Source organism: Leiobunum rupestre, chromosome 6 (assembly GCF_980474605.1).
Source record: "Leiobunum rupestre chromosome 6, qqLeiRupe1.1.hap1, whole genome shotgun sequence".
NCBI classification, from domain to species: Eukaryota; Metazoa; Arthropoda; class Arachnida; order Opiliones; family Sclerosomatidae; genus Leiobunum; species Leiobunum rupestre.
In genome coordinates, this window is record NC_143389.1 from 34505393 (window position 1) to 34532579 (window position 27187).

Here is a 27187-nt window from a genome sequence, read left to right on the forward strand (position 1 = left end):
AATAGCCCAAAATTATCAAAATCGTTGTCATTTGGCGATTATTCTTTATTTTACCCAATTTGGTAATTTTTAGCGAAATCTCTTTATTTTACCCAATTTTAGTATTTTTTTTATTTTCCCCCAAATCGGTCAAAATCCCATGTTATTTTCAATGGGAAAATTTCCATTTTATGTTGTCAAAAACATTTTTCATTGCCATGGCAAAACCGTTGCCCATTAAATAAATTCCCTTTAGGATTTTTAAAGTTACATGAAGGTCTACCTATCCCCCGAGTTTGAACAAAATCGGTGTGTAACACCTCGGGTCGTCTCCTTGTTAGTCTTCTAGCCCACCTAGAGTACTTTCTTTAAATAAAATATTTTGCAGACTGTTTTCTGTTTTTTTATTTTCTGGTACAAAAGTCTAGAGTACTGGAATGAATAACAAGACCATTGTTTCTTTAAAACACTTTCATTTCTAATGCAAGAATTAATGAAACAAAGGAGCATAAAATTATATTATACACAAGCGAAATGCAAAAATTTACATATTATGTTAATTTACACATTACATTCAGGCACCGCACAAAAACAGTTACTGTTAATATTTCTTTTTATTATACAAATACACAGTCACGTTATTAATGCAATGAATTTTAACTACCAGTATTTTTTGTTCAGTAGGAAATAGTAAACAGTTAAGAAAGAGTTGGAAAAATAATAAAAGATTTGGAAGACATTCCACGGAATATATGATCAATTTATCTAACTCGTTTACTTGAAATTACCCAGATGTTTTTTTGCATAATATTACGTGTATTACTGCATTTCCAAACAGTTTTAAATATACATGTATATATAGTTTTTAAATATATACAAGGCAGGGACTTAAAGGAAACTACTATTAATGTTATTTACAATGCAGGTACTATGAGTATTAAAATGGTTTACCAGAAACAATGTAGAAGGAATGGTAAGAGTTAATTACCCGTTAAACATTCTCCTTAGAACCCTGTATAATAAAAATGTCCAGCTAATTTTGTGTTTTTTTATTTTATGCAAAATAGGAGATAATTTTTCCTTCACAAAGTAAAAACAGTTTTTTAGATTTTTTTCATTTTTTTTATTATGTATTAAAAAGACTAGTAAAAATTGGGCAACGTGCTCTCTTTCAAAGAACAGGTCTTTTCGCGTATTTTTCATAAAAGTTTAGCCTAGAACAATTTTTATCTACTTATTAATAAGCTTTCTTTTTTCTCTATTTTTTTACAAATGGATTTTAAAGGGAAAAATCGTAAATATATGTCTTTTCCTAAAAGAATTATATAATTACGAGAAATATATATATATATATATATATATATATATATATATATATATATATATATATATATATATATATTATATATTTCTCGTAATTATATAATTCTTTTAGGAATATATATATAATATATATATATATATATATATATATATATATATATATATATATACATACTAATATTGATCACAGGAGGATTTTTTTACCATTTCACGCGTTGTCAATGTTTAATTTTTGTTCTTATCCTCACAAAATAAAAGATAACTGACTAGTTTTGAAAGGAAGAAAAAATACCATATTACCATACGTATACAATAAATCTCTTACAAAAGGAGTAACCCTCTAGGCCAAAAAAAATTGTATTTTCCTGCCCTACAATAGGTTTTCCAACAAACATTTTGAAAAAGCAGCAGGAACCATAGAAGGTAATTAATTTAGGTTAATGTTATTAATGGTCTTCGACGATGAGTACTTATCACTTGTAAGAGATACATTATATACTTCTGATATTATTAATCTTTTAATATAGCTACAAAGAATTTTGAAGCATTATATAATTTTTTTTTAAATCTAAAAGCTATTAAAATAAATTTTGACTAAACGTTTTTTTCGCAAAGGTAGAAAGGCACTAAAAATTCTAAAATATTAAGCATTAAATAAGCTCTAGAGGTACAAATGGTTTTTAGGGGAAAATATTGTAGGCAAAGTTAAAAAAAAAGAGCCGTTATAATCTTTAAGCCCCTTTGGTATCACCTTGAATGAGAAATGGAATTCTAAAAACAATCAGTAAATTTAATAAAAAGAGAAACAGGTGATGAGCACCAATATCAATCTCCATGTTATCTTTTTGTATCACAAGTGGCTATAAAGAAATCCGAGTTGCTTAGCAACGATAAAACACGTAATAAAATACTTATAAGCTTACTACGCAACTGTGTAAACAGATCTATAATACGTTTTTTTAAAAGGGAAAATAATTAAAAACTCTGTGGGAATTAATAATTAGAGACTTAGAGAGTATCCCAAAAATAGAACTAAAAGAATACTTCCCTGGGCCTGTAATATTTACATATCTAATCTTTTAAGACATGCACGAAACTAGAAGGAAAGACTCCTCTCCTCTCAGGGTGTCCTTCGATTATTCCTTCCATCCAATCGTCATCGTCGGTAGTTTCACTTAGGATGGTAATTACTTCCCCTTCCTTAAATGAAAGTTCATCCTCTCTATCCGCATCACAATCATAGAGAGCCCTACATCGTCGGGGTTTCAAACTGTCATGTCTCTGTTAATGAGACAAATTTTACGTTTAAAACCGAAATTAAAAAATGTAAAATAACAGTCTCACTTTTCTTGGGGGAGGAACTGGTATTTGTGATTGTACGCTTTCACAATCTGAAGTAATTGAAGCTAAGCTTTCCGTAGACTGACCATTGCTCAATCTTTGTGACTTAGGAGTGCTATGCACTGTATGAAAAATACGTCAATTTCGCACCAAAATTAGTACAATTAGCTTCTTATACCTGATGGGGTTGGTGGAGGAGGAACTTTTGGTCTTTGTAGAGTTCCATAGTTTGATCCAGAATTTCTGTCTGTTGTGCTTCATTAATTATAAATAATGCAGTTTCAAAATAATCTACCAAATATCATAATATTGAAGAAGAACAAAGATATTTTCTATATACCTTTTCAATACCGGAAATTCAACGGGTTTTGGCAGCACTAACTTTGCCCCAGCTTCAACAAAAATTGAGAATTAATAAAAATTACCTATAACCCTCAATAAAATAATCATATTTACCCAAAGGCACTCCATGTGGCACTTTTGATCTAAGTAGGCTACCATTCATTTCCGAATGTGGTTGACTTAAACTGTGCGCTCTAGAGATGCTTCCACTGACAGGAGTTCCTCCTTCCGAACTTGAACTTGAGCTACTCATGACTCCGACCATATTAGCATTTGTGCCTGAAGAACTGACTAGATCCGTAGAGTGATTTCTACGATGCATATGGCCCGAGGTAGCAGGCGACACACCAGGATCGGAAGGCGTTCTGGAATGACCTTGAGAACCGCTTGTTCCATTAGTTTGATTGGTGGAAGGTGGAGGGGGCGCTACTCTCTTTTTCATACTTCCATGGGAATTTAGACCAGGAACTATGAAAAAAAAACTAATTTTTAAAACCAAATTGGAATTTAAATATTTAAAAAAGTAAAGGAAAACTATGTACCAATGGGTTTCTTATTTTGAGGAGGTGGAGGAGGCATAGGTCTGGGAGTTGACTGAGGACTGTGTTTTAAGACATCGCTGACAGAGCCAGAACGGCCCGTTGGTGACTCATTGCCTACGACACTAGACGGGCGTGATCTAGTTCTTCTATCTGTAGTGCTAGACTGATTCTAAAGAAAAAAAGGTGGTTCTACTTAAGAGAGAGAGAGAGAGAGAGCCAAATAACTAGATAAGTCACACTTCTTACAACCAAATTATAGCCTTTCCTCTTGAATAAGGTGGTTATAAGAAATGACTATGAATAAATGATTTCAGAATAATTGCTGGTTGTATAGGAAAATAAGGGTGGTGATGAATTGAGGTATTAAAATGGATCATACAAGTAGGAAGGAAAGGTAAGGTAAAGAAAGATTCATTCAACAGCATCCATACACAACAGAACCTTTACAGGTTTAAGGAGGGTGGGACTTTGATTTAACAAACATAAAAAATAACAATTTGTTATGAAGCCAAAATCAGAGTACAAAACTACAAAAAACTTTCCCATCAATTAGCTGGTTATATCGTTATCAATATTTAATAAAAAATGCAAAAGAAGAGTTCAAGATTTCTCTATAAAGCTCTACCATTGATTACAACTATAATACCCACAAGGCTTATAAAGTAACAGATACCGAATGGCTCATATTTGTACGTGTTTGCACATAGAACATTTAGCAAATAAATAAAATCATAAAAACAAAGCAATAGGATATCAGTATTGTTTACCAAAAAACCCATTAATCAGTTCGTATTAAATTAACTGATAGGAAAAAATTATCAATACAGATTTTCTAACAATTACTTAAAATATGATTTTCTCATAGAATTGAGGGTGGATGGGACATTTGTGAAAGCCAAATAACTGGAATTTGGCCAGTATTGGTAGCAATTCGCCATCAGTAAATAATCTATCGTTTAAAAAATTAAAATTAGTATTGGAATTGGTTAAATTATGATATCAACTAACACTATTAATAATACGTATAATTTAAATGCAAATTAGACTAAATAAAACCTAATGAAGGGGATGATCCAACTAAATGGCGTAATAAATGTAAATGCTTAAAAAAAAAGGTGAAGAAAGATGTTTAATGATTTGAAAAGGGAAGGTGGTTGGATGGTTGGTAGCACAAGCCACTCATGCCAAATAACTGACAAAGGTTAACATATTAAAAATGGGTGGAGATTTATTATTAAAAAACCCTCCCATTAGCTTAAGCCAAAAACTGGAATTTTTCCATGGTATTTGTTATAATTTTGATCATTTTACCCCGGGAACTAATAGATGGTCTTCGTTATCTCTCGGGTCGAGAGAGGAGAGGGAAAACTTCCGAATGCGAGACATAGGCCGAGAAGTTGTGCCATTCACAGCCTGTTTGTAACTGGTGTAAACCCATGAAGACTGAAATGAGACAAAAACTAAAGGACCACGCCATAGAAAATGGGACCAAAGCTCGTTTCCTCAGATCGAAAAAGTCTCAAAGTGACAAAAATTACCTAACACAACAACACTCAAGCACTAAACAAATTCACAATTACCATGATTAATGAATGATTTAGATATGAAAATGATATTTAGGACCTGTTAAAGATAAGTTAACTTTACATATTATCATTTGCTTCATTTTGTTTCCTCTTTTATGCTAATACAAACAAAATGGAGCTGAATAATTCTATAATTGTAAAAATAACAGAGCAAAATGGGCACCAAGCCCATGATAAATTAGTTGCCAATAATAAACATCAAAATAATAGGATTGGAAATTATATACCATTCGAAGTTATTTCAGTTCATTTTCACGAAGTAAAACTTAATAGAGAAAATGAACTGTAAACAAAAAATTTTGGAGAGTCAAACTTACACGATCATCAGTTGTTTCATCGTCACTAAAATCTGTCAAACCATCCTCTTGAGAGAGACGCCAATCCATGTTGACATTCTCAAACAAAGCCTTCTTATTTTGCAGAGCATGCTCCAACTTAATGTTAAAATAGTCTAGTAATATTTCTACATGTTTTTAAGGTAAGCCTGATGCCAAATACTCACAAGTTCAATGCAAATATGATTTCCATTTTCTCTGGCAATATCTAAAGGCATCTTGCCGTCAACATTCTCAATTTGGGGATTGGCTCCACTTCTGAGAAGTAATTTCATGCATTCTGTCTTATTGTGCATTGCGCAAATGTGTAGGGCAGTATTTCCACCTTTGGTTTGCTTGTCCAAGCTCCGACTGTTAAAGAAAAACCATAAAGAAACCTAGTACCACGAGTTAGATTCTCTTCTCACCTATTTTGAACAAGAAAATCCACCACGTGGAGTGTAGAACCATCTTCTTGAACACAAGCAACGTGCAGACTAGTCTCTCCATTAGCCTAAAAAAAAAAGTTAAAACGCAACAAAAATAATAGAGTATTATTATTATTGAAAGGGGAGATGGGACAAATTAGCGCCAAATCATGCACTTCAGCCATAGGTCCATTGTGCAACCCCAGACCTTATGACTTAAAAAAATAGATTAACTTACGCTAGTAGGTAAAACAGCAGTCAAATCAGCATCATCAACAAAAGCTTGAAGCAGAGCAAATATTTGTCTCGATCGAACAGCACTGTCTAAAGAACGTAAAATACCAGCAGCATCCAGACCAGATTTTTTGCAAAACTTCCTCTCTACGTATTTGGCTCTGATAAATTCGTATCTTTCCTCCCTACAAAATGAGGATTATAAAGTTTCAGGATAAACTTCAGCAAAAATGTATAACAAAATAAAATTAACATACATTGTGCTATTTGGAGTTGGTTTCCTCGTAGCTGTGACTGATGCCTCCATAATTTCATTAAAGCCTACATTACTGACAACCCTTGCCAGCTATTAAACAATTCATTACAACTAAATTACTTTTTGAAAAGTTCCTTTTTTTTAACAAACAAAAGTGCATACCAATAGCTGCGAAGTTCCAATATTATCTAAAGTTAAAGACTGAATTCGCGATATGTGTACTCCTAAATCTCGGTGAACGCCAGAACACTCGATACAAGTTAAAATACCAAAATTTGTAGAGAGCCACGTAGGATCTAAGGGAAATATAGCATAATTAGTCACCATGCAAAAAGTAGAGTAATGCTGAAAATGATAAACAACAACCTTTGGTTGAGCTGCAATCGCAGCATCTGTCATTTCCCGGCATCCTCTGAATTTGCTGAATAATACCTTGTTGCAATTCTAATAAACTGTGGTTAATTTTCCCCCCTCCCACAAGACCAGAATCGTCGAAAGCTTTCCGTAACGCTCCTTCTTTGCAATTTATTAAAACAGCCATCCACGCCTCCAGCTCATTCTCATCATCAGCTTGAAAATGATAGGTACGATTGTCTGGAAAGAGGGAGTAAAATTTCATCGTATATTTTTTGTATCCGCTTACTAAGCCTGATACAACAAAAGATCAGCTTACAAGATATTAGGTCGAAACACCTCTTTTCATCGGGAATTGTCTAGAAAGCAATGAATTTGAAATTGTAAAGTTCTATATTGGTTAAAAGACTAAAACATAAAATGACACATACTTTAACTTGGCACGTTAATAAGTTTAATTTTGTAGGTGGTTTAGTTTCCTAAAATTGAGATTAAAGAAATTACTTATAATTAGTGATGGACTGAAACCAAAATAATATTATTGGTTACCAATATCGCGATTTTCTCGATTAATAAATAAGCGTGTGAAAAATAGCAATTTTATCCGATATATTAAAACTGATTTTCTCAAAAACAAGGCAGATGGCGCCGTTAACCTTGACCTTTGGCTTTGCTAATTCATGTGTTTACCCCACTCATGTAAGCTAAGGTAATAATGATTTAAGATTTCAGTATCAGTAATAATCAGTTAGGTATAGGTAATGGATTTTCCGAATCTTCAATATCGGTTAAATTTATCAGTATCGGTAAATTCGCAAATTCTACAATGGTATCAGAATCGGTTAAATTACGATATCAGCCAATACTACGTATAATGCTTAAAGGATCCCAAATTTAACTAACGTAGACTTACGTCTGAGTGAGAAATGAATAGATAACCATCTCTAATTTCGCACCTCCGTTTTTGCCAAACCTTCCTCATCTTTCCATCTGATTTTTTGAGCAAATAACCAATTTTGTTATAACCGTAATGTTTATTCCCTTGCAACTGATGCAAACTGTACACTGACTGGAGATTGTTCGCCTGTAATGTGCAAATAAATTGGTTAAAAGGTTTCAACAGGAACATTGTGAGCAAAAGAAAATATTAATTGTAGCGAAATAAAAAATAGCTATTATAACACTCTGAATTGAAAAATGTGATGATTTTATCATTATTGGCTAAGCAAAATGTGCAAAAAAAAGCTTTAAAATTAACCTCTCGCACATCTAATGATGGTGAATTTCTAAGAGTATTCCTTAGTTCTACCAGCTTTTTCCTTTCTTCATCTTGCTTTTGCCTAATTCGTTGCAAATTAGAAGCTAGTTCGCTTATGTAACCATTGAAATGTTCTATAGTTTTTAAGCCATCTTGGAAGTAGCTAAAGTAGTAATTGAAGATTAGACTTAGCTTAGGAAATTTTAAAAATTAGAATGCGAATATATCATGAATATTATCATAAGTTCATAATTATTTTCAGAAATGTATAAAGCCTTACTTGTTTTGAGCATGATAATATTCAACCAAATGCTGCAAGAGTTCAACTCCTTTCTTAGTTTTTATTTCATTTACTTTAATTAAATACTGAAATATGTGTAAAAAAATTAAAAAGAGGTAACTAACAAAAAAAAACTACCTACTTCACACATTTGTAGTTGAAAAACTTTTCTTTCTTTGTCCATTTCATCCGCAATCTATTCAAAAAGAAAAAATATTGAAGTTTGCCCACAGGACTTCAATATTCAAAATAAATATTTGAACATCAGGGGGTTACCTCAGCGGGTGATATTTCTGTTCTAATTAAACCCGCTTCTTTCGCTTGTTGCTTTTTCTCTTTTTCAATTTTTGTCCTAAATGTTAAAAAGTGTAGCTTTCAGAAATTCAAATTAAATACACAAAATTATTCAAGCTTCAATTTACATTTTGGTTTCGTAATCTCTCCACGCTTTATCGAAAGGCCTTTTCAAATCCTATTTTAGAATAAATTTATGCATAAATCAATATAATCAAATTATATATATATATAAATAAGAAAACCTACTCCTTTAACTCCTCTCAAATCTCCTTTGAGCAAGTTGTCTAATGGGAACATTATTATGTTGTTTAAGTTTTGCATCTAAAAATACCAAGTTTGAGTTTTAACATTTAAATATTATTAAAAGTCTTGTTATAATTGTTAATACCAATGTTTTCATTAATGCGGATAATTCTTTGGTAACAACGGAAAATTTAATAAATGCAGCACCTTTTGGGATTATTATAAAGAAAATTGTCAAATTATAAAGGGTTGGGGGTATAAACCAGGGGAAAGACTCACCTATATCATTTTCTTGATCTTTACTCAGTGCATTGGCACCTAGCCTTTCTAAGGCTCGGGAAAGGAACATTTCATTGTCTACGTGGGCTGCAAGAGGAAATTATGATCCTCAATTACATCAAGCCAACAGGGTGTAATCAAGACTTAAATTGTAATAATTAAGTACCATTGCCACTGTTGAAGATATCTTTGACTGATTTCTTCATTTTGGTTAGCCCATCCCGGTCAAAATCTAAAGTCTATGATATCATAATACATAATTAATTTTTTTCCATCACTACATCCTACTTCAAAAAGAGTTTAAATATCTATGTAACCATAATATGGGGAAATCCTAGTTTTAAGTAATTTAATAATCGGATATAGATAAACCAAAAACTTAAACCTAAATAATTTGTTGGATAAACATGGCAATATTTTTTTTTTTAAAAACCTCTAGGTTAAATTAGTGTGGTCAAAGATATATAAAATTGAAAATTAATTTTTTTTGGAAAACGATAAAATCAGCTTTCCAGATTTTTTGGTGGAGTAAGGTTGCCTACAGCTATGAACTAATTAAGAAAACTTGTTCAGAGAACTGAATACTCTAATTTTGCCCTTTACAACAGCAATTGTTTGCACATAGACAACTTACACACCGATTTTGTTCAAACTCGGGGGATTGCTAGACCTTCATGTAACTTGAAAAATCCTAAAGGGATTTTATTCAATGGGCAACGGTTTTGCCATGGCAACGAAAAATGTTTTTGACAACATAAAATGGCTAAAATTTGAAAAAATGTGAGAAAAACAAAAAAAATACAAACATTGAAAACTATATTTCAAAATTGATTAAAATAATTTTTCTTTAAAAATTGAAAAAAAAATGTAAAATTTAAAAAATATTTATCAAAAACAGTAGTTTCAATAAAAATTCATAGGAATTGACGGAAATTTATAAGTTGTGTAAAATTGGATTAATGTATCGATAAATTGCGAAAAACAAAGTATTTATTTTGGTCAATTTGATCAAACTTGTATAAAATTGGAAAATAATAGATCTAAATTAGGCCAATTTTAAAGTTTTGTAAAAATTATATAAAAATAAACTAAATGCGACCAACTATCTCGAGTTTAATTTAAAAAAATTGCGATCGGCCAAAGTCATGTAACTCAAGTGCTGGATCCAGCGATGCGGATTCGCAAGTAATTAACTTTTAAATAATTGGCACGTGAATCGCGATTCGCGCGCCGCGAATGGCCTAAAAGTGAACGTTGCGTCTTCGATAGGTGGGCTACGGCCCTGCGTGAGACAAGACCATCAATAGCATTTGTTTCTTGAGATTGTACTTACAGAAAAGTTTAAAAAAAGGCCTCTCGTATTAATGTATGTGGTTTAATATTTAATAAAATGTAGCTAGTTGCCAATATTTACAATAGTCTGGTTTATTTGTAATTGTCTGCCTTATTCTTCCAAGATGTGAACAAGAATCTCCTAAACTAATTGGTGTAGATAGATACCCCCAACCCACGTGCCTTACAAATTATACAATCGTGATTTGTATTATTTAATTTAATCCTTTAATATATTTTTTTACTTTTATTAAGATTTCAACATTAAAGTTTTTGCAATTTGGGCTATAAGATACAAATATCTATACCTATAGTTGCGATAATTTGTGCTAGTCCTAAAGTTTATTGATATCTAATAATTAGATTTTCAAATTATTCTCTTTTCAAAAGGCATATTTTCTTTATTAGCCACTATTTGCCAGTATTTTCCACTGGCCTGGACAAAAATCCCAAAAGGTGGCTTTTTAGAACACCGATCTTTTACAGCTGAGCCACGTCTACTAATTGAAAATAAATAATATCAGAAGAAAATAGGGGAAGTACGTATCTGTAGCTTTGAGCCATAGAAGTCGTCGTGTGACCCACGAAAATGCCTTTTTACGCATAATAAACCAAACTGAAAAAGTAGTTCCACTTTTGTTTTGATTCAACTCGGCTATAAACGACGAAAGCAAATACGCCTTAGCTCAATTAGCAGAGAATGAGAAGGACATTATGTTACAATTGTTCTATTTAAGAAAAATTGATTTTTTAAACGATGTATTCATCCGCGATTTCCCGCCAAACCGTTTTGGCGCGAAAATTCGTGAAAAGTGACGCCTTTCCAAAGCTGACTAGAAGCGTACTTCCCCCTATTTTCTTCTGATAATATCATCGACATACCACGGATGAATAATAGGAGAAGTTTAAATTTGTCGCGCTATTTAGTACAGTGCGACAGCCAGGTAACGCTAGCATCGCCTTTCAAATATAAAACTCTGGTTAGTTCTCCATGGAAAACTTCCGAGGAGAGGTATATTTTGGCTTTCTAACTTGTTTGGCATTTTTGCTAAAATTCTTTTGTTTTTTGAAAAATATATAAATTGCTGGATCCGCGTTGGATCCAGCTGGATTGATGTCGGTCCAGCAAAAATCCAGCTGGATTGAAAACCCTGCTGGATTGCAATCCCTATTTGTGATGCAAGTTCAAAATTGGTATAAAAAAAATATCCCCACACTTCAGATCGTCAACTTGTTTTTTTTTAAACTCGACAACAGATGCCGATAGAAATAATTTCAATGGTTATATAATAGGTTTCCAAATATAATAGCAATCACATAAAGTTTATAAACAAGATGTCATGGACATTTAAGTACACACAATCCCCCCGATGTATTAAATATATTTTAAATATTAAATTTAAATTTGAACCTATTTTCAATCGTCTTGTACATAAACTTAATAAACCCAAGATAAATTTTATCGCAAATTATTATTTGGAGTTACCTAGTTTGGAAAATAAGGTAGCGAAACGCGAAAATGTTCATTTAAAATTTTAAATTAATAATTTTTAGGCAAACCGAATTTTTCGAGATACCTGGTTTTGGAAATAAGGTAACGAAACGGGAACGAGTTAAATTAAACTAAATTTTAAACAAACCGAATTTTTCGTGTTACATGCATTTGGAAATAAGGTAGCGAAACGCGAAAACGTCGATTTAAATTAATTTTTAGACAAGCCGAATTTTTCAAGTTACCTGGTTTTGGAAATAAGGTAGCAAACGCGAAAACGTTCATTTAAATTAATTTTTAGACAAGCCGAATTTTTCGAGTTACCTGGTTTTGGAAATAAGGTAGCCAGGTTTTTTGGAGTTTGATGGCGCCCGTTTCAAATGGTACGCAATTCAAATATGACAATAGTGCGTACGCGGGTTATGAGATCCCACGAATTGGCCAGAAATCTCACTTAAAAATTAAAATTTCCTAATGAAACCGAAAACGCAGTTCAGAAATGATCAGTACTAACTAAAAATATAATTTTCAATCAAGTCGGTCTTAATTTAAAAAAGTATTTAGATTTAAAATCGAAAATCGCGAAAATGATTTATACCGAGGCCGTTAAATGTAGCTTCGAACTAGGTAAAGAGTTATGTACGACACGGTGCCATCGGCTACACTGTACGTGAAACCAATACACACAAATCCCTTGGATTGTGTGTAAAAAACGGTGCCTACTTTATTAATAAGGTTGGCACCGAAAAAATTTGTAGCTGAAGTCCCCACCGCTGGGAAACTTGCGTCGTTGCCATTTTGGAAAATGACCGCTAACGTATGTATTTTTTAACTCTCAAACACATGCCGTTAAAATTTTTTATCATATTTTAAAGGTTTCGAATATTATTTCCAACACATAAAAGTTTTTTATTTTCTTTGGACACCATATTATTGTAGAAAAAGCTCCATGAAATAACAAACTTTCTTACCGAAATTAAAATTCCTGGCATTTTCCTTTCGCGGAAAGAAGGGTACTAGGAGAAGTCCGAGAACACTTAAGAAAATCTTATCGATAATGGCTTTTTTCAGCGGAAGGGGAGGGGTTACCGCAGACGAGACCGAGAAAATTAACTTTTTACTCCCTAAATTACTGTCCTTGTCTCCAGGATTGTTAACCCATAGCCGCCTAGATTAATCTAGGCGGCTATGGTTAACCGCGCTTAGGACGGGGATATATAATAACGAAAAAGCACTTGAAACGGTACAGTAGGGGGTGACACCACCGGATTCGGAATCTTTCTACCGTCCAAACTGACTTTTCCCCGGGAATAAAAACTCAATCATAGACACCGTTACACGCAAAGGACCCAACATTTTGGGTGGAGCGGCTAGGCCCTTTCGTGGAAACAGGATGTGGCCATTTGTACTCCACAGTAATTCGAACGGAAATTATTATTGGCATTACCAATTAGCCGACTTTAATAAACAAGCTAAATAAATCATAACGTGGCTAAGAACTGACAACTTTCCGCGAGTTTTCACTAGTCTTCGGAGCTACACTGAGCAACCATGTCTTTTCGAAATTGGAACGCTCACTAGGAAAAATAATTATGAATTTATATAAAAACTCGCTTGTTTATGAAGATAGTTATTTTATAATTCGGTACCTAAGCGCCACTTTACTAACGTGGCACATACAGGGTTGCCACAGTTTTTTCACAATCAAATTCCCAGATTTTTCCCGACTTATTTTGTGCCAAGATTTTGTATTTTGTAACCTATATTTTTGAAAAAGTTTCCTATTTGCAACCGAAATTAAATTCCTGGACATTTCCCTGATTTTTAGACTAATTTTTAAAATTAACTGACTTTTCCCTGATTTTTATACCCATATCCAAATTCCCTGACTTTTCCAGGAATTCCAGGTTTTCCAGGTACCGTGGCAACCCTGCACATACAATATCGTTCAGTCTCTCTGCCAGACAAGTGGAATAAACCGAAGGAGGGTCGGAACCATCTTTGATCGAATTATTTTGTTGTTTCGAAATAGACAGGTTAATCCGCGATGGGAAACGCTGGTAGTTAGAACAGTCTGTTCACAACGAAGCTACGTCCTCACTAATTCACGTTCCTCGTATACGTTTTCGATCGCGGGCTTAACCCGTCTTACTATCGAACCGGGACTTGACAGCGAGCACTATCCAATATTTAGGTAGTATCTCCCGATCGGCAGTGATTCACTTAAAAAAAATTGCGGTCATTCTCATAATTAAAAGCGACCGCGAATTTCGGGCTAATGTCTATTTAACATCGATAAAAATTAACAAACACACCTGGGGCGCGATACGAAAAAAAGCTGTAAAGAATTGGGGGGAAAATAAGGTCAAGCTAGATTCAAGATCCGAGACAAGAAAAAAAAAACACCCTGGCCGAAAACGAACGCTAAAGAAAAGGCGTTAAATTCGGATTTCATAGTTTCCTATCAGGAAATTTGGGGAAAAAAGACGAGAAACCCTCCGTGAGAAAAACAAGCCTGCTTAGCAACAATACGTGCTTCACATTCGCAAATATGAACTATTATAATTTGAGCACTTTTATTTTTAAACCTGGATAATTCACGGTTACAACCAGGATGAGGAAATTGTTTCTCTATAGTTCTTTAACTTTCCGATAAGTATATATATCTATAATTAGCGGTTCTTTGGTAAGTATTTTACTGAGAGCTGTTCTCGGAGTGACGTCATCACAGGAGCCAAATCAGCTTCTGAGCTCTAGCGAGAGCTTTGTTAAGGCGGCTTGTGTTGTACTCTCAGATTGGCACGTAAAAAATGAAGTGTCATACTTATGGAACAATATTATATAGAATTAGGATTTTTTTGACCAAGAGAGGGAAACAAACGGCACAAATGCGATATACGTCACAAGGTGTCGAGTTATCCCTTCCCTTCGTTTAGAGTCGCGCTTTTCTCTCAGATAGTTTTGTGACGTCAAGAGCTTATTTTATCCCACCTCCAAAGTCATACGAACCTTGGGTTTTTCTAAGGGGCGACGGCAGGGAGAGCTCAGTCATTACATTAGCCTTTGAATAAACAACAACCCTCGACAAAGAAAACGCTACGATTTGTTTACCCCTCCCCCGTTTGGAGAAGATCGTTTTCAACTTCGACAGCTGATAATTTCTATTTTAGTTTCTGATATCTTTTATTTTATTTAATAACGACTCGCAATTGACGTCCTGAGAAAAAAAAAACAGCACCTTCATAGAAAATTAAGCGTTTTAGATTACCGTTACTGGATGTAGAATTTATATTGACAGTCATATTATTTAGTTGCAATTACTTTTGAAAATTTTCTTTGACAATAAACATTGTGATTTTTTTCTCATGAGCCAATTGTGTTGTGACGTAAGCAAACGATACTGGTTTTTCACCAAATAGAGACTACCCATTAATAATTTGTTTAACTAAAAGGTTAATTGGGAAGACTTGGTAAGACCATGAATTTATTTTATAAGTAAATTCAAGGTTAAACTACATTCTGGTCTTTTTATCTGCAATTGCTATAAAATTAACCTGTTCCAGGCTTCGCGAACGCTGTCACGTTATTGGTGCCGAAGTCACGTATAATCAAAGGTCAGCTTTTGAACTCGGTCCTCACATTTTCCTTTTTTTAAATGTGTGTATACACTGAAATCGGTGTCCAAGTCATTAAACGTTTTTAGTACTTGGGTTTTGGCTATTAAAGAAAAGAGAGACAAGCCCCACTTGATAAGGTAGCCCAAAATAAAACTAGGTAAAAAGATTAATCTGAAAACGAGATAACTGTTACTCTGAACAAAACGGAACTGGATTGGGAACTTAATTTCTAGGGAATCAGTAAGTAGCCGCGTAATCCTCTTTTTATCGTTTTTAAACAAGTGACTCAATGTTTAAAGACATTATCGAAAACGGAAAAAGGAGTAATGTTTTGGTCTATCTAGGTGGGATATATGCTTATATACCAAGCAGTTAAGATTTAACAACTTTGAAATGTTATAATGGCTATTACAGAGATTGATTACCAGCTAAATAGAGAAACAGAGGTTCCCACATAGGCCTTGAGGAATGTATTATATTCTCTTTTAAAGCAGAGGGGAGGAAAAGACGCTAATCAGTTACGCAACGGTATCGGGAAACCTGTTTAAAGTAATATTATTAGCGCTTCCTCAATGCCTAAAGGCATTCCCAAAAGAATTACCAGAAGTAGTCCTAGACCCATAGCTTAAAGCTATTTCCTTTGAGAATGACATATCAACCTATCTTACAAGGGTAGGGACGTACTGGTATATTTATCTGGGATAATTTTACCGATTTATAGTAACAATAAGAAAATCATGGGAAATTAAGTTTCTTAAAAACAATTAGTTTTCATTTATCCTTAGTGGATACATTAAACCATATTTTTTACCTATTTTTATACAATGACAAAATTGTAAAGGAAATAAGTTTAGATCACAAATACAATTACATACTCGTGACAATGTACTTTCCGAAGCATAAGTCTCTTAGAAAGATATTGACCAACGGTTACAATGAAAACTCAACTTTTCTAACCAAAATCAGCTTAATATCACCATACATTGAAAACTAAAGGTTATTAAAAGATTCACTGTAAAAAATAGGTAATTGGTCAATGACGCTCACCTCCTCCAGAAGATTGACTGTTTGACGACATTGTGGTAATTTTCCAACAAAGGTTGAAGTTGTTGGAGAGTTGTAGTCTTCCTGCGTCTCGGCCACAAATTCCGCCACACTCATTAACCCAGGCATGATCGGGAATTTTTATACGGGCGTCTCAAAAGAAGACAACTTACTATAAATTTAGCTAACTAAGGCTAAAGCCGAAGTTGAATTTAGGAAACACTTCAGTGACTCCAGCGAGTCAATATTAGTTTACCACAAATTTGAATCTTTCGAAAATTCGGAAGCCAAGGCTAAGTCAAATCGTTTACCAAGTGCAAGCAAGTTCACACAGCCTCTTAAACCGATACACGGACTAAAACGTACGCGTACACGTAACTACATCATTGTCACTTGGCTAGAAAAACCACTAAGATCGAAATATTTACCATTTTCCAAAACATTTCGCCGAAGTAATTGAGAAATACAAAACGAAGATATTGTATAATTCAGACTCCCGGAGTCACCGACCGCGGATAGGCACCTATAATGACAAAATTTCTTTACTTACTGTACATTAAGGGCGGGGCTAAAAAGTTACTTTCCTTACGATATTTTTTAGTCTCTGGCAGCTCTCTGCTGCCGTCTGTGGACGATAAGCACGAACAATATTTCGAAAAATATTTTGTGAAGAGCAAAGTATATAAAATTATTTGAATAAAATGTCTTTTCAAGCATTTTAAATTTATAAAGTAAGAATATAATTTAAAAGTTAATAGAATCGTCATAAATAATTTTCCTCAAATACTTAACAGCTAACACCAGTCGAATATTACATGGTCCTGCTTTCCAGCGGCTTACGGTACACTTTTGCTGAGACTGAACGTAAAAAGCTGGCTGTGGGGACTTTAACACGGCTTTCAAAATTAATGACAAGTTGTCGCGGGAAAATAATTATTGTGAGCGTTCTTGAATCCTGATTCTTGAACAAAGACAGAAGTCTGAAATCATTTTAGGAAGAGTCGAAGATGTCTGGCTTTACAAGAGAAATTAGTTTACTTGAAAGATTAGAAGATGAATTTGTAGCTGGTTTTGAGCTGATCACTACTATAGCTAAGGAAAACATTAATTCTGAAAAAGAAAATCAAAGTAATTCTCCTCCAAAAAATGGACATCTGACGAAATTAATTTCTTTCTACTAATCTTCAGATGTTACGGAAATTAATGAATTGAGAGAAATAGCGGAAGAAATTGCATCTCTGGATTATGAAGTTAAATTGCATATCCAAGCAGCCAAGAACACAGCCACAAATGTATTTCACCAGTTGTGAACTTGTGAGTCACTTTATAATCAATTAGGAATTAAACTGTAAAATTACTTGCAGCTTAAAAATATCAATGCAGATGATAAAGACATTGATTTAAAAGAAACACTGGCAGCCAATATTATAGACGCAGAAAAACATATTTCTTCTGATACCCAAATTAAAATTGGCTGCAATGAACTTCTCAATTTTATCAATAGGCAACTTAAAGGTTCTTTTTGCTTCTCTAACTTTTATTATTCAAACCTTTGAATTTAATGGAATAATGCAAATTTTATATAGGCAATGATAATACAGAACAAGCTGATGAAGAAATGACAGTAACTGATGTAACACGTAATACTAAAGATCCTATCACTCAGCAGGAAATCAAAACTGTTGTTAAAAATCGTTATTGTAACCACATATATGAAAAGGATGTTATTTTCAATTATGCCAATCGCCCCAGGAGAAAGTAAATAATTTCTAGATAATTACATACAATAAGCATTAATGCTAAAATTTATTTTTTCAGGTGTCCTTATGGTGGTTGCAAAAATACTCATGAGTTAAAAATTGAAGATCTTATTCCAGATTTAGAAATGCAAATCTTGATTGATCGAAAAAATAAAGGAAACCAAAATGTTTGATGGATTTATATTGAAACAAAAATAAAAACATGTAAAAAGTGTTTAACAATTAATAACATATTTTATTAAAATGTTTATGATTATTTCGTCAGGTGCTTGTTAGACCAAAGAAATAGGAATTGAAATTTCTATATTTTTTACTAAAAGTTTGGCACAAAAAAGCTTAAATGATTAATTACGTGGCAAACTAAGCACTTGTTAAAAGTTAGCAGAGGCAGGATGATCACTTTTTTTTTTTTGCTCCTGTTTTCCTTAACAGCTCTGTTATAAACCCAAAAAAATTTATAGGAAATTCAACATTCAAATTATAGGAGTATTATCTTTAATAATATAGACACAAGTAGGAAAATTTGCATAAATAAAACTTAAATTTGTTTTCAAGCACAACTGTTCCTTTAAACTCATTCTCTAATTCTGTAATCAATGACTGGAATGCCCTTCCCCAATCTATTGTATCGGAACCCTCCCTCCCTAAATTCCGTGCACTTTTAAATGAGCATTTTAACCGCGCGTTATGATCTCACCTTCTGTATAGTTTATCCTATTGTATCTGTTTCACGCATATGTATTTGAAATCTACACAAAAGCCTTGCTGGCTTGGTAGATATTTTTCTGTTAATAAATAAATAAATAAATAAATAAGGAACTTCCTTTAGGCAGACGACGATATTCTTAACTCAGTTCAGTTCAGTGTAGTTCTTTGGAGAAGCAGTTACTGCAGTTTACATTATATAATTTTATCCATTGAATTGGGAATAATACTGCTAGAATTACAATTAAGATTTCGGTTGCCATGGTTACGCGGGACCTATTCTGAGAAGACTACGAAATTCATCTTTATAATTAGGCGGTAGCGCCATCTATATTTTGTAAAGTTATATGGCTAAAAATAAATAATTATTAGCTAACTCACCGTAGCTTGTGTTAAAAAGGATCGTTTTGACAGAATAAAATTATTTTTAAACAACTTCAAAGGTTTGTTTGTTAGGAGAAATCATACATTTCAATTTCGCGTCAGATTCGCGCAAAAATTCAATTGCCATATAGTGGCCATCACTAGAGACAGATACCGCACGGTAGAATGATAAAGTTGATAAAGTCTCCTTATTGAACAAAATTGGTCCCGCGCCAGCCAGATTTAGTTGTACCTCTATTTATTCCAAACTCAATGATTTTTATCAAAAGGATTTAGTACTTAAGCGCCGTCTATATTACCACGGCCAACTTTGATCTCTCGTGCCAAAGATAATATAACTACGTACCCTAGATTCGAAATCACGGCGTTTCTCGATAGCGCGTTTTTTCGTGAGGCTTTTACCAGGGAGAAAGGGAGTCGTAATTTACGCGCTAAATGTGTCCAAGCAGGGGAACCGAGACTCCAGGGGGGTGAAATGGGGGTAAAATCATGGAGGACCCAATACGGAACAAGTACGATTTTAGCGCCATCTACACAAATAAAGATTTGAAATGGCTGAATGCAGAGAGTAGGCTGAGATCAGGGAGGATAGATGGCGCTAAAATCGTACTTGTTCCGTTCTTTAGTTCTTTAGTTCTTTATTAGCTCAACAAAAGGTCAGAGACCCATCACGTCAAGACAGTGAGAAATGAGATATGTACAGGCAATAAGCAAAAACAATATACATACAACGAAAAAGGGTAATAAAATTGTGAAATAAAATAGCTTGAGAGATTATGGACACTTAGTCATAGAGTTCGAGATAGTTCGCCAACTCCTTCCGGAATTGAGTTTGCACGGGAAAGCCCTTAAGATGATCTGGCAAGGAATTCCAGTACCGAATTAACGAGGTAAGGAATGAGTCCTTGCGGCACGCAATACGGAATCCCGGAGGCACCACAGACACCGTGCGGAGACCACGGGGTTTACGAAACCACTGAGAGGCCACCGCGGAAAGAGGCGTAAGGGCACCTCCGTGGCAGTGAACGACAGAGTTTACCAGAACTAGGCGCCTAAAACGGTGGCGTGAAGCGAGCTTGTTCCATTTGAAATTAGTTAGAACGTTTGTCATACAAGTGTCCCACGAAAAGCCAACGCTCGCCGCGAAACGAAGAGCACGACGCTGGATAAGCTAGAATGGATCCCGCTTGCCGAGTTGGGGGCCCAGACCGCCGAGCAGTACTCCAGGATAGGAAGGACATAAGTTTTTATACCCAGAGTCTTAATTTAGTGGAAAAAGAGCAATGGGCCAGATGGCGCTTAATGAAGCCCAGCGCGCGAGCGGCTTGGGAGGTGACCCGTGCAACGTGGGTAGCCCACTCCAGGGTGTCGGTGATGGTGACGCCCAAATATTTCTGAGAAGTGACAACCTTGAGCGCGACACCATCGATGCGATAGACGGGCACCACGGGTGGTTGACCGGAGCGACGATGGCAGAGCATGGCGTATTTTGCAGTGTTCAGAGGGAGCGTCCATTGTTTGCTCCATGTAGTGATGGGGTCGAGATCCCCTTGCAGGAGTTGATAGTCATGGGATGAAAAGATCGCCCGGGATAGGGCCACATCATCAGCGAAAATGTAGAGGGTTGAGACAACATTATCCCCAATGTCGTTGATGTAAATTATGAAGAGGAGCGGCCCAAGGACCGATCCCTGAGGGACCCCGGAGGAAGCAGGGAGCCAAACAGAAGCAGCTCAAGGGAAAACTACGTGGAACTTCCGGTCACTAAGATAGGCTGACAGCCAGTTGAGAGGGCACGATGTCACTTAACCGTTGGCTCCTTCTAGCAGACAACGTATCGACTTTGTTACTATTACCATATGTAACATAATTACTCATAAGTATGCCACTGTACCTTTATTCCATTCAAAAATCTTCACTAACGGTTTGTTTCACCACGAACCTTTTTATTCATCATAGTAATTTCGGGAGTCACACTATTGGCTAGTAACATATTTATTTAAGCCAATGGAAAACCTCGAAATTGAGAAGGAATTTTTTGCGTCGGAATTTTAGTCAGCCCAATGTAGCTTTATTGAAATTTATAAACTCGCTCGGTTTGTGCGGATGAAGTTAAATTATGAGTAATTTAGAAAAATAAAAGGTTGGGGAAAATCAAGGAGGATAGGAAGGGAGGCGAAGTAGGAGGGATGAACGCGCCAGCATCCTTGTAAGAAGTTAAGCGCGCGCTCGGCTCGAAAATTTCGGGAAAATGGCGGCAACACATAGCGTAGCGGCCGCAATCTGGCGAGCTAAGCTTCTTACAAGGATGCTGGTGCGTTCATCCCTCTTACTTCGCCTCCCTTCCTATCCTCCTTGGGAAAATGACCAATAAGTGATCGCTTTCCGAAAATGGAACAAGTCGAAGTCGTCGAAGTGGAATTTTCCACCAGCGTTATTAAAACTTGGATAAAGGAATTCCTTTATCCAAGATTAAAACCCATATCAAGCCTAGAAGAATTAGGCCTAGGCTCAAAAGAATCTGCAAAGACTCCAATCTTGTAGATGCGCCAGAAAAGCTCAACCTGAATTTCAACTATTCTTTCCAATAAACTTGCTTCTTTTATTTGACAATGCAAATTTATTTTAGAACGTGAGTCTCCGAGAATTTCATTAATTTGCAAATTAATTACATTAACAGAACTTGACACTATATTGTAGTTCATTTTAGCTCCTAAGCCTTGGTTGTTCAAACCGGTTTTTTACTAAAATAATGGCCGTCGGTTAGACGTAGAGCTAATTATACGACGGAATTATCGGCATTTGAGATTAGATGACATCAAATATTACGTCAAATATTAAGTAGGGTACGGGTGACGCAATATCTGTGAAACAAACCGTTAGTGAAGAAATAGAGCTATAGTGGCATACTTATAAGTAATTATGTTACATATGCTATTAGGGTAGCGAGGTGCGAGAGTAACTGTTTTTCTTGTAAGTTTTCCCGCTTTAAGACACGCCCGTTTCTACGAGCTTCATCACGGCCGTAAAAATCTTCCTTAGACATTCCAAGTGTATACCTATATAGTTTCCTGGTTTTTCTTTTATTGAAAATTATCGTATAAAGATCCTTGGAATAAATTGTGGTTTTTTAAAAATCAATTATTTAGCTTGTTTAACATGGTATCCAATTACGAATTACTACAAAAAGTAGAAAGCTGGCAGGTAGAAATTTTTCGTAGGTTTTTAGCACTCTAGGCATAACTCAAGGTTCCTAGAAAAATCTGTTATATAGGTTGGCGCATACAGTCTCTTTTCATACAAAAAAAACAAACACTCCCGTTAAAAAAAACGGGGAAAGATATCCCGTTTCCCCCCTAAAAACACGTCACTGGATGTCAGGCAACAAGTCGTCGCTCTCCCTTTTGTCGTGAGAATCGAGTATAAAAATGTATCTCACTGCCCAAACGCCAGTGACATCGCTGGAGTTTTATTTTGTTTCATTTGTTTACTCAGTAAGGAATGAAGGCACACCGCACCAGGGCCGGCATTAGGGGGGGGGGGGGGTAAGCGGGGCAAAAAGTACCCCGGGCCCGGGCCTCCGAAAGGAGCCCGCCGGAACGGGTGCCTAACTAAAACTATCTGACTATTTCCAAAAAAAAACAAATTTTGGAGTAAAAATCCTAGCGCCAGCCATGCACCGCACTTAATATCTATTATCAGGTGGGATACTCTTGTGATGGGTTTAGGATACCTCTAGCTTAAGTCACCTGGCAGTAAGATTTACTTCCGCATACGCTAACCACGTATTGAAATTTAGAGAAAAACTCGTTTTTTATTGTGAAGACCGAGGAAAGTTGAGAAACGAAAAAAAAAATACACTCCTTTTTAGGATTTTCTTCTAACTGGTCGCGATAAAAAACAACGACAAATGTAAATTGTCGCCGTTATGAAATCAAAAAAAACCAAACGAAATATATTGTTCAAGAAATAATTGATGTTTTGGTAAGTATTAATTTTCCTAATAACAATTTTGAGGTATTGATAACTTTCTCTATTATAGTGGATCCAGGGGCGTAGGAACGTTCTAGAAGTTGGAGGGGGCAAAGATAAACGAAAAGTGGTCTGGAGAATGGTTTTGAATTTTTAATGGGGTGTAGCTTCTTCGAATGCATGTGTACTGTTTACTACTATGTAAATTGGTGGAAAAAGACTGAAATTTAAACACAGTTGAGGTTCTATCAGAAATACATGAACCGAAATTATCAACGACCTCCTTTTTATTGGAGGGCATTTTCCCATAGTACAAGGAGAGGGAGGAAATAAAAACCGAACGGATTTCAGCCCGCCCGCGGGAGAGGAAAAATTCTAGTGCATCACGGGTAGATTACTTCGACATCTAGTGAGAGGAAAGATCAATAGCCAGGTGGCGTACTCAAGTAGCCTTGGTGAAATCGGGAGAGGCTGAATTTCAAGGGGGGTTTTCTCCTCCTTACTAAATAGAGTGGGGGAATAGGAACTTGCCTACCGTGTTAGAGGAATAGGACGTTGATATTTTCGGTTCATGTATTTCTGGTTCTATAAACTGTATATGCTTTTAAAATGATAATTTGAGCCTTTTGAAAATTTCAACTGACCAAAATGTTGGAGGGGGCAATAACATTAGTTGCCCCTCCCAACATAATTCTAGGGAGGGGCATTGCCCCCCCCCCCTGCCCCTCGCGGTTCATACGCCCCTGAGTGGATCCATGGCAGATCAATTTGAAATCATTTTAATCGTGATCAGGCCCGTAGCCTGCCTTCTAAAAACAACCTACTCCCCCAAATGAAATTGCGATTTTCCCCCGCTGCCCCCTCGAAAATATCCTCTGCCCCTTCTCTATTTTAGCAACATTAATGAATACAGAATAAAGACTTTTTTGTATAATTTTAAGAAACATATAAAAATTTCAAAAGAAGATACTTTCAGTGGCGTAACGACCAAATTCCCCCCCCCCCCGCAGTAGGATATTGAGTGAGGTTGAGCACAAGTTCTCCGAAAATATTGGGGGTACGTGCCAGATTTCTACATATTTACCAATAATTGAAGATTAACTTTTAAATTTATTTAAAAACTAATACTTAAAACGAAAGGGCCCCTATTTAGTTAATATTTCATGCCCCCCACCCTCGCGGGCCCTACGGATCTTTAGATATTTTTTTTATTATAGAGACGTTTCGAACCACGGTTCGTCGTTCCATAATTAAATTAAATATAATATAATATAATACAATATAATATAATAGATTACAAAAATAATGAAAAGTAAAAGGATATAAAATTAAATTAAACTGAAATTGAAAATTGCTGGTTTATCTAATTTAAAATTGAGCGACTTTTACTTCAATGTAGGCGGGTTTATAAGCGAGCGAAAAGCCGAAGCTTTTTGTAGAAACTGAAACGTTTTTGTCGGCGTCGGCTCTCGCGTAAGCGTTTACAAAGAAGCGAGAGCCAATTTCCTACTTGCTGTAGCAGACAGCTTACGCCGAATTCCGACGCTGGCGGCATCAAACTCCGTTTGATATTCTCGCGTGTTTTTCTGGGGTCTCGGCTCTCGCTTGAAATCACGTGGTCGTATTTAACCAATAATAATGCAAGCCTTTTTATGACCTTCGTGGATTTCTTGCATTTTTTAATTTAATTAATTAATTTTTTTTAAAATTAGCAATTTTCGTTTTTGAAGCAATAATAAAAAAATTTAATTCAGCACAGCAATATTTCGACTTTTTTTTCGTAGCTGCCATTTATTCTAAACAAACCACGTGATCACGTAAAGTTCAGGAACGGGCTCAGTACGACAAGCGCTTTTGTAAACAGTAGCTTACTGCACAGAGGCAGATTCCGAAAGCTTTTTCCGATAGCGTCGATCAGCTTTCAGCTTCATGCACAAGATTCTTTGGATTTTCTCGCTCCTTTATAAACCCGCCTTTAACGTTTGGGAATATTTAAAAAGAAAAAAGAAACGACAGACAAATGGAAGTAAACTAAAAGCACCCTCTAATTCGATCTGTCGAAAACACGAACTCCAGAGACGTCACTCGCGACTGCGCAGGAAGAGCTACATTTTTTCCCGAATGCGCCCCCGTTGTATTTTTCTCTACGAGCCTTGCGTTGGCAATCAGTAATGCCAGATTGAGGGAAATTTTCCAAATCTAGGAAAATGTTGACCCCTAAAAATGGTAAAAAGGGACAGGGGAAATCTGACCAAAAATTAGCCGACACCCCTGCAATTTCCTTTTTTTAACGAAATTTGGAAAGTCGTCTGCTAAATAACTGGCCCAACTGGCCCACAGGAACAGGAACAAGTCTGAAGTTCCGAACGTCTATCCGCTCTATCCCTATACTGGTAAAATTGTTCCTAGTTTTATTCATTGCGAGATGAAAATAAAAGTATTATTTTCTTCAGTACATTGGTTATTTTTATTTTACGTAAATATAATGGACGCTTCAATAAAAGATACTCGGTTTCTACTCCCCTCTCCAAATTCTTCTGGGAAGGAGCTATTTCCGGTCGGTCGGTTAAACGGTTAGAATGGCTAGCCACAAAGTCATATTTAAGTCAATTGAAGACGCGTTTTTGCCCTCATGAGAATTTTGCGTCAGATAAGAAACGCGTCGGCTCACGTGTATAAGGAACATACTAATGTTTATTTTCGATAATATATTTTAAGGTAACATATATAATGTTTTTAAAACTAAGTATAAGAAGATAATATTATTATTATTATTATCATCCTCTTATGGTATAAATAATTAAAATTATATGTAATATTTTTATAATACCGGGCAATCTGCTTCTCATGGAGGCAGAGTTAATTCATTTCGTATAAAATTATCTTTTGGAAAAAGATGAAAACTCATTCCTTTAGAACTAAACATATTACTTTTGCAGTACGGTATGCAACAAGGGTTTCCTTTTAACCAGGTAACTTTTTTGGCATGTTAAGGCTTAGCATAAAACCGATGTTACGTTCGAGAAAGTTTCCAGCTTTCTAATATTTCACCAAGCACTATATAAATAATAACTTATGAGTCCTGGCTGTCGGAAATATTACTTCTTGGCAATTTCTGGGAAGATGTTTTATTTAAGCGCCTATTGTTTTTAGTGTTTTGGAACACTAGGAAAATTTTAGTCCAAAAAGGAAAATTTCCAGGGTTGGAAAGGAAAACTTCATTTTCGCGACCTGGCATCACTGAACTGAACTACTGGGTACGTTCAGCAGAGCTCAGCGCTGACACCGATGAGTAAGCGCTGACATCGATTTTTCACTGTACGCTTTTTTGCGTTTCCAGTTTGACGTCACGATGGCTCATCGATGAGCCATCAAGTCATCGGCTCGAAGAGTCGGTTTTTTAGTTAGTGTGACGTAAAACGCGTAGCCAATCTAAGAAAATGGCGACTTCTTCTGAAGAGCAGTTAATTGAAGTAGCGCTCCTTGACAATGATAAAAATTGTTATATGATTGCCGTGAGACCCGGAGATCACGCAAGGATATTAAGAGGTATTCTATTGTTTGATATATTAATTATAACACTTGTCTTTTTAATGTAATCCATCGTATATCTTTAAGCCTTGGCGTTTGTTATTGTTTACTGTCATAGGGCATGCTTTCACGTGGTTAATTTTATCATGGATGTAGAAAGGAACTACGTTATAATTAATTTTGTTTTATTTTTTAGACGAAAGTTTTGCAAGATTTTGCTTAGAACAAGCAAAAACAATTGGTATACAAACCCAAACTTTTCAAAATGAACTTTTGAAAAGATTAGATAAAAAA

The 27187-nt window shown here is 35.2% G+C and overlaps 2 protein-coding genes across 2 annotated transcripts; one reads left to right on the plus strand and one right to left on the minus strand.

Annotated features, from left to right (window-relative positions):
- Positions 1-1459: 1459 nt before the first annotated feature.
- Positions 1460-17081, minus strand: Asap (ArfGAP domain of ASAP). Its single transcript, XM_090176908.1, has 27 exons — positions 16545-17081; positions 9223-9295; positions 9057-9143; positions 8923-8984; positions 8781-8855; positions 8660-8709; positions 8514-8589; positions 8380-8433; positions 8238-8323; positions 7958-8120; positions 7613-7783; positions 7131-7178; positions 7019-7058; positions 6712-6939; positions 6508-6641; positions 6347-6435; positions 6094-6274; positions 5856-5941; positions 5616-5799; positions 5431-5547; positions 4839-4970; positions 3528-3696; positions 3100-3453; positions 2984-3035; positions 2822-2898; positions 2647-2765; positions 1460-2583 (listed from the first exon to the last, which is right to left on the minus strand). Exons 1-27 carry the CDS (start codon positions 16668-16670, stop codon positions 2374-2376), a joined length of 3243 nt encoding a protein of 1080 aa, XP_090033034.1. The 5' UTR covers positions 16671-17081; the 3' UTR covers positions 1460-2373.
- A 95-nt stretch (positions 17082-17176) lies between these two features.
- Positions 17177-18530, plus strand: LOC149940696 (E3 SUMO-protein ligase NSE2-like). Its single transcript, XM_090176909.1, has 6 exons — positions 17177-17272; positions 17336-17669; positions 17730-17833; positions 17906-18056; positions 18128-18299; positions 18360-18530. The coding sequence occupies exons 2-6, from the start codon at positions 17549-17551 to the stop codon at positions 18472-18474; spliced, it is 663 nt and encodes a 220-aa protein (XP_090033035.1). The 5' UTR covers positions 17177-17272; positions 17336-17548; the 3' UTR covers positions 18475-18530.
- Positions 18531-27187: the final 8657 nt, after the last annotated feature.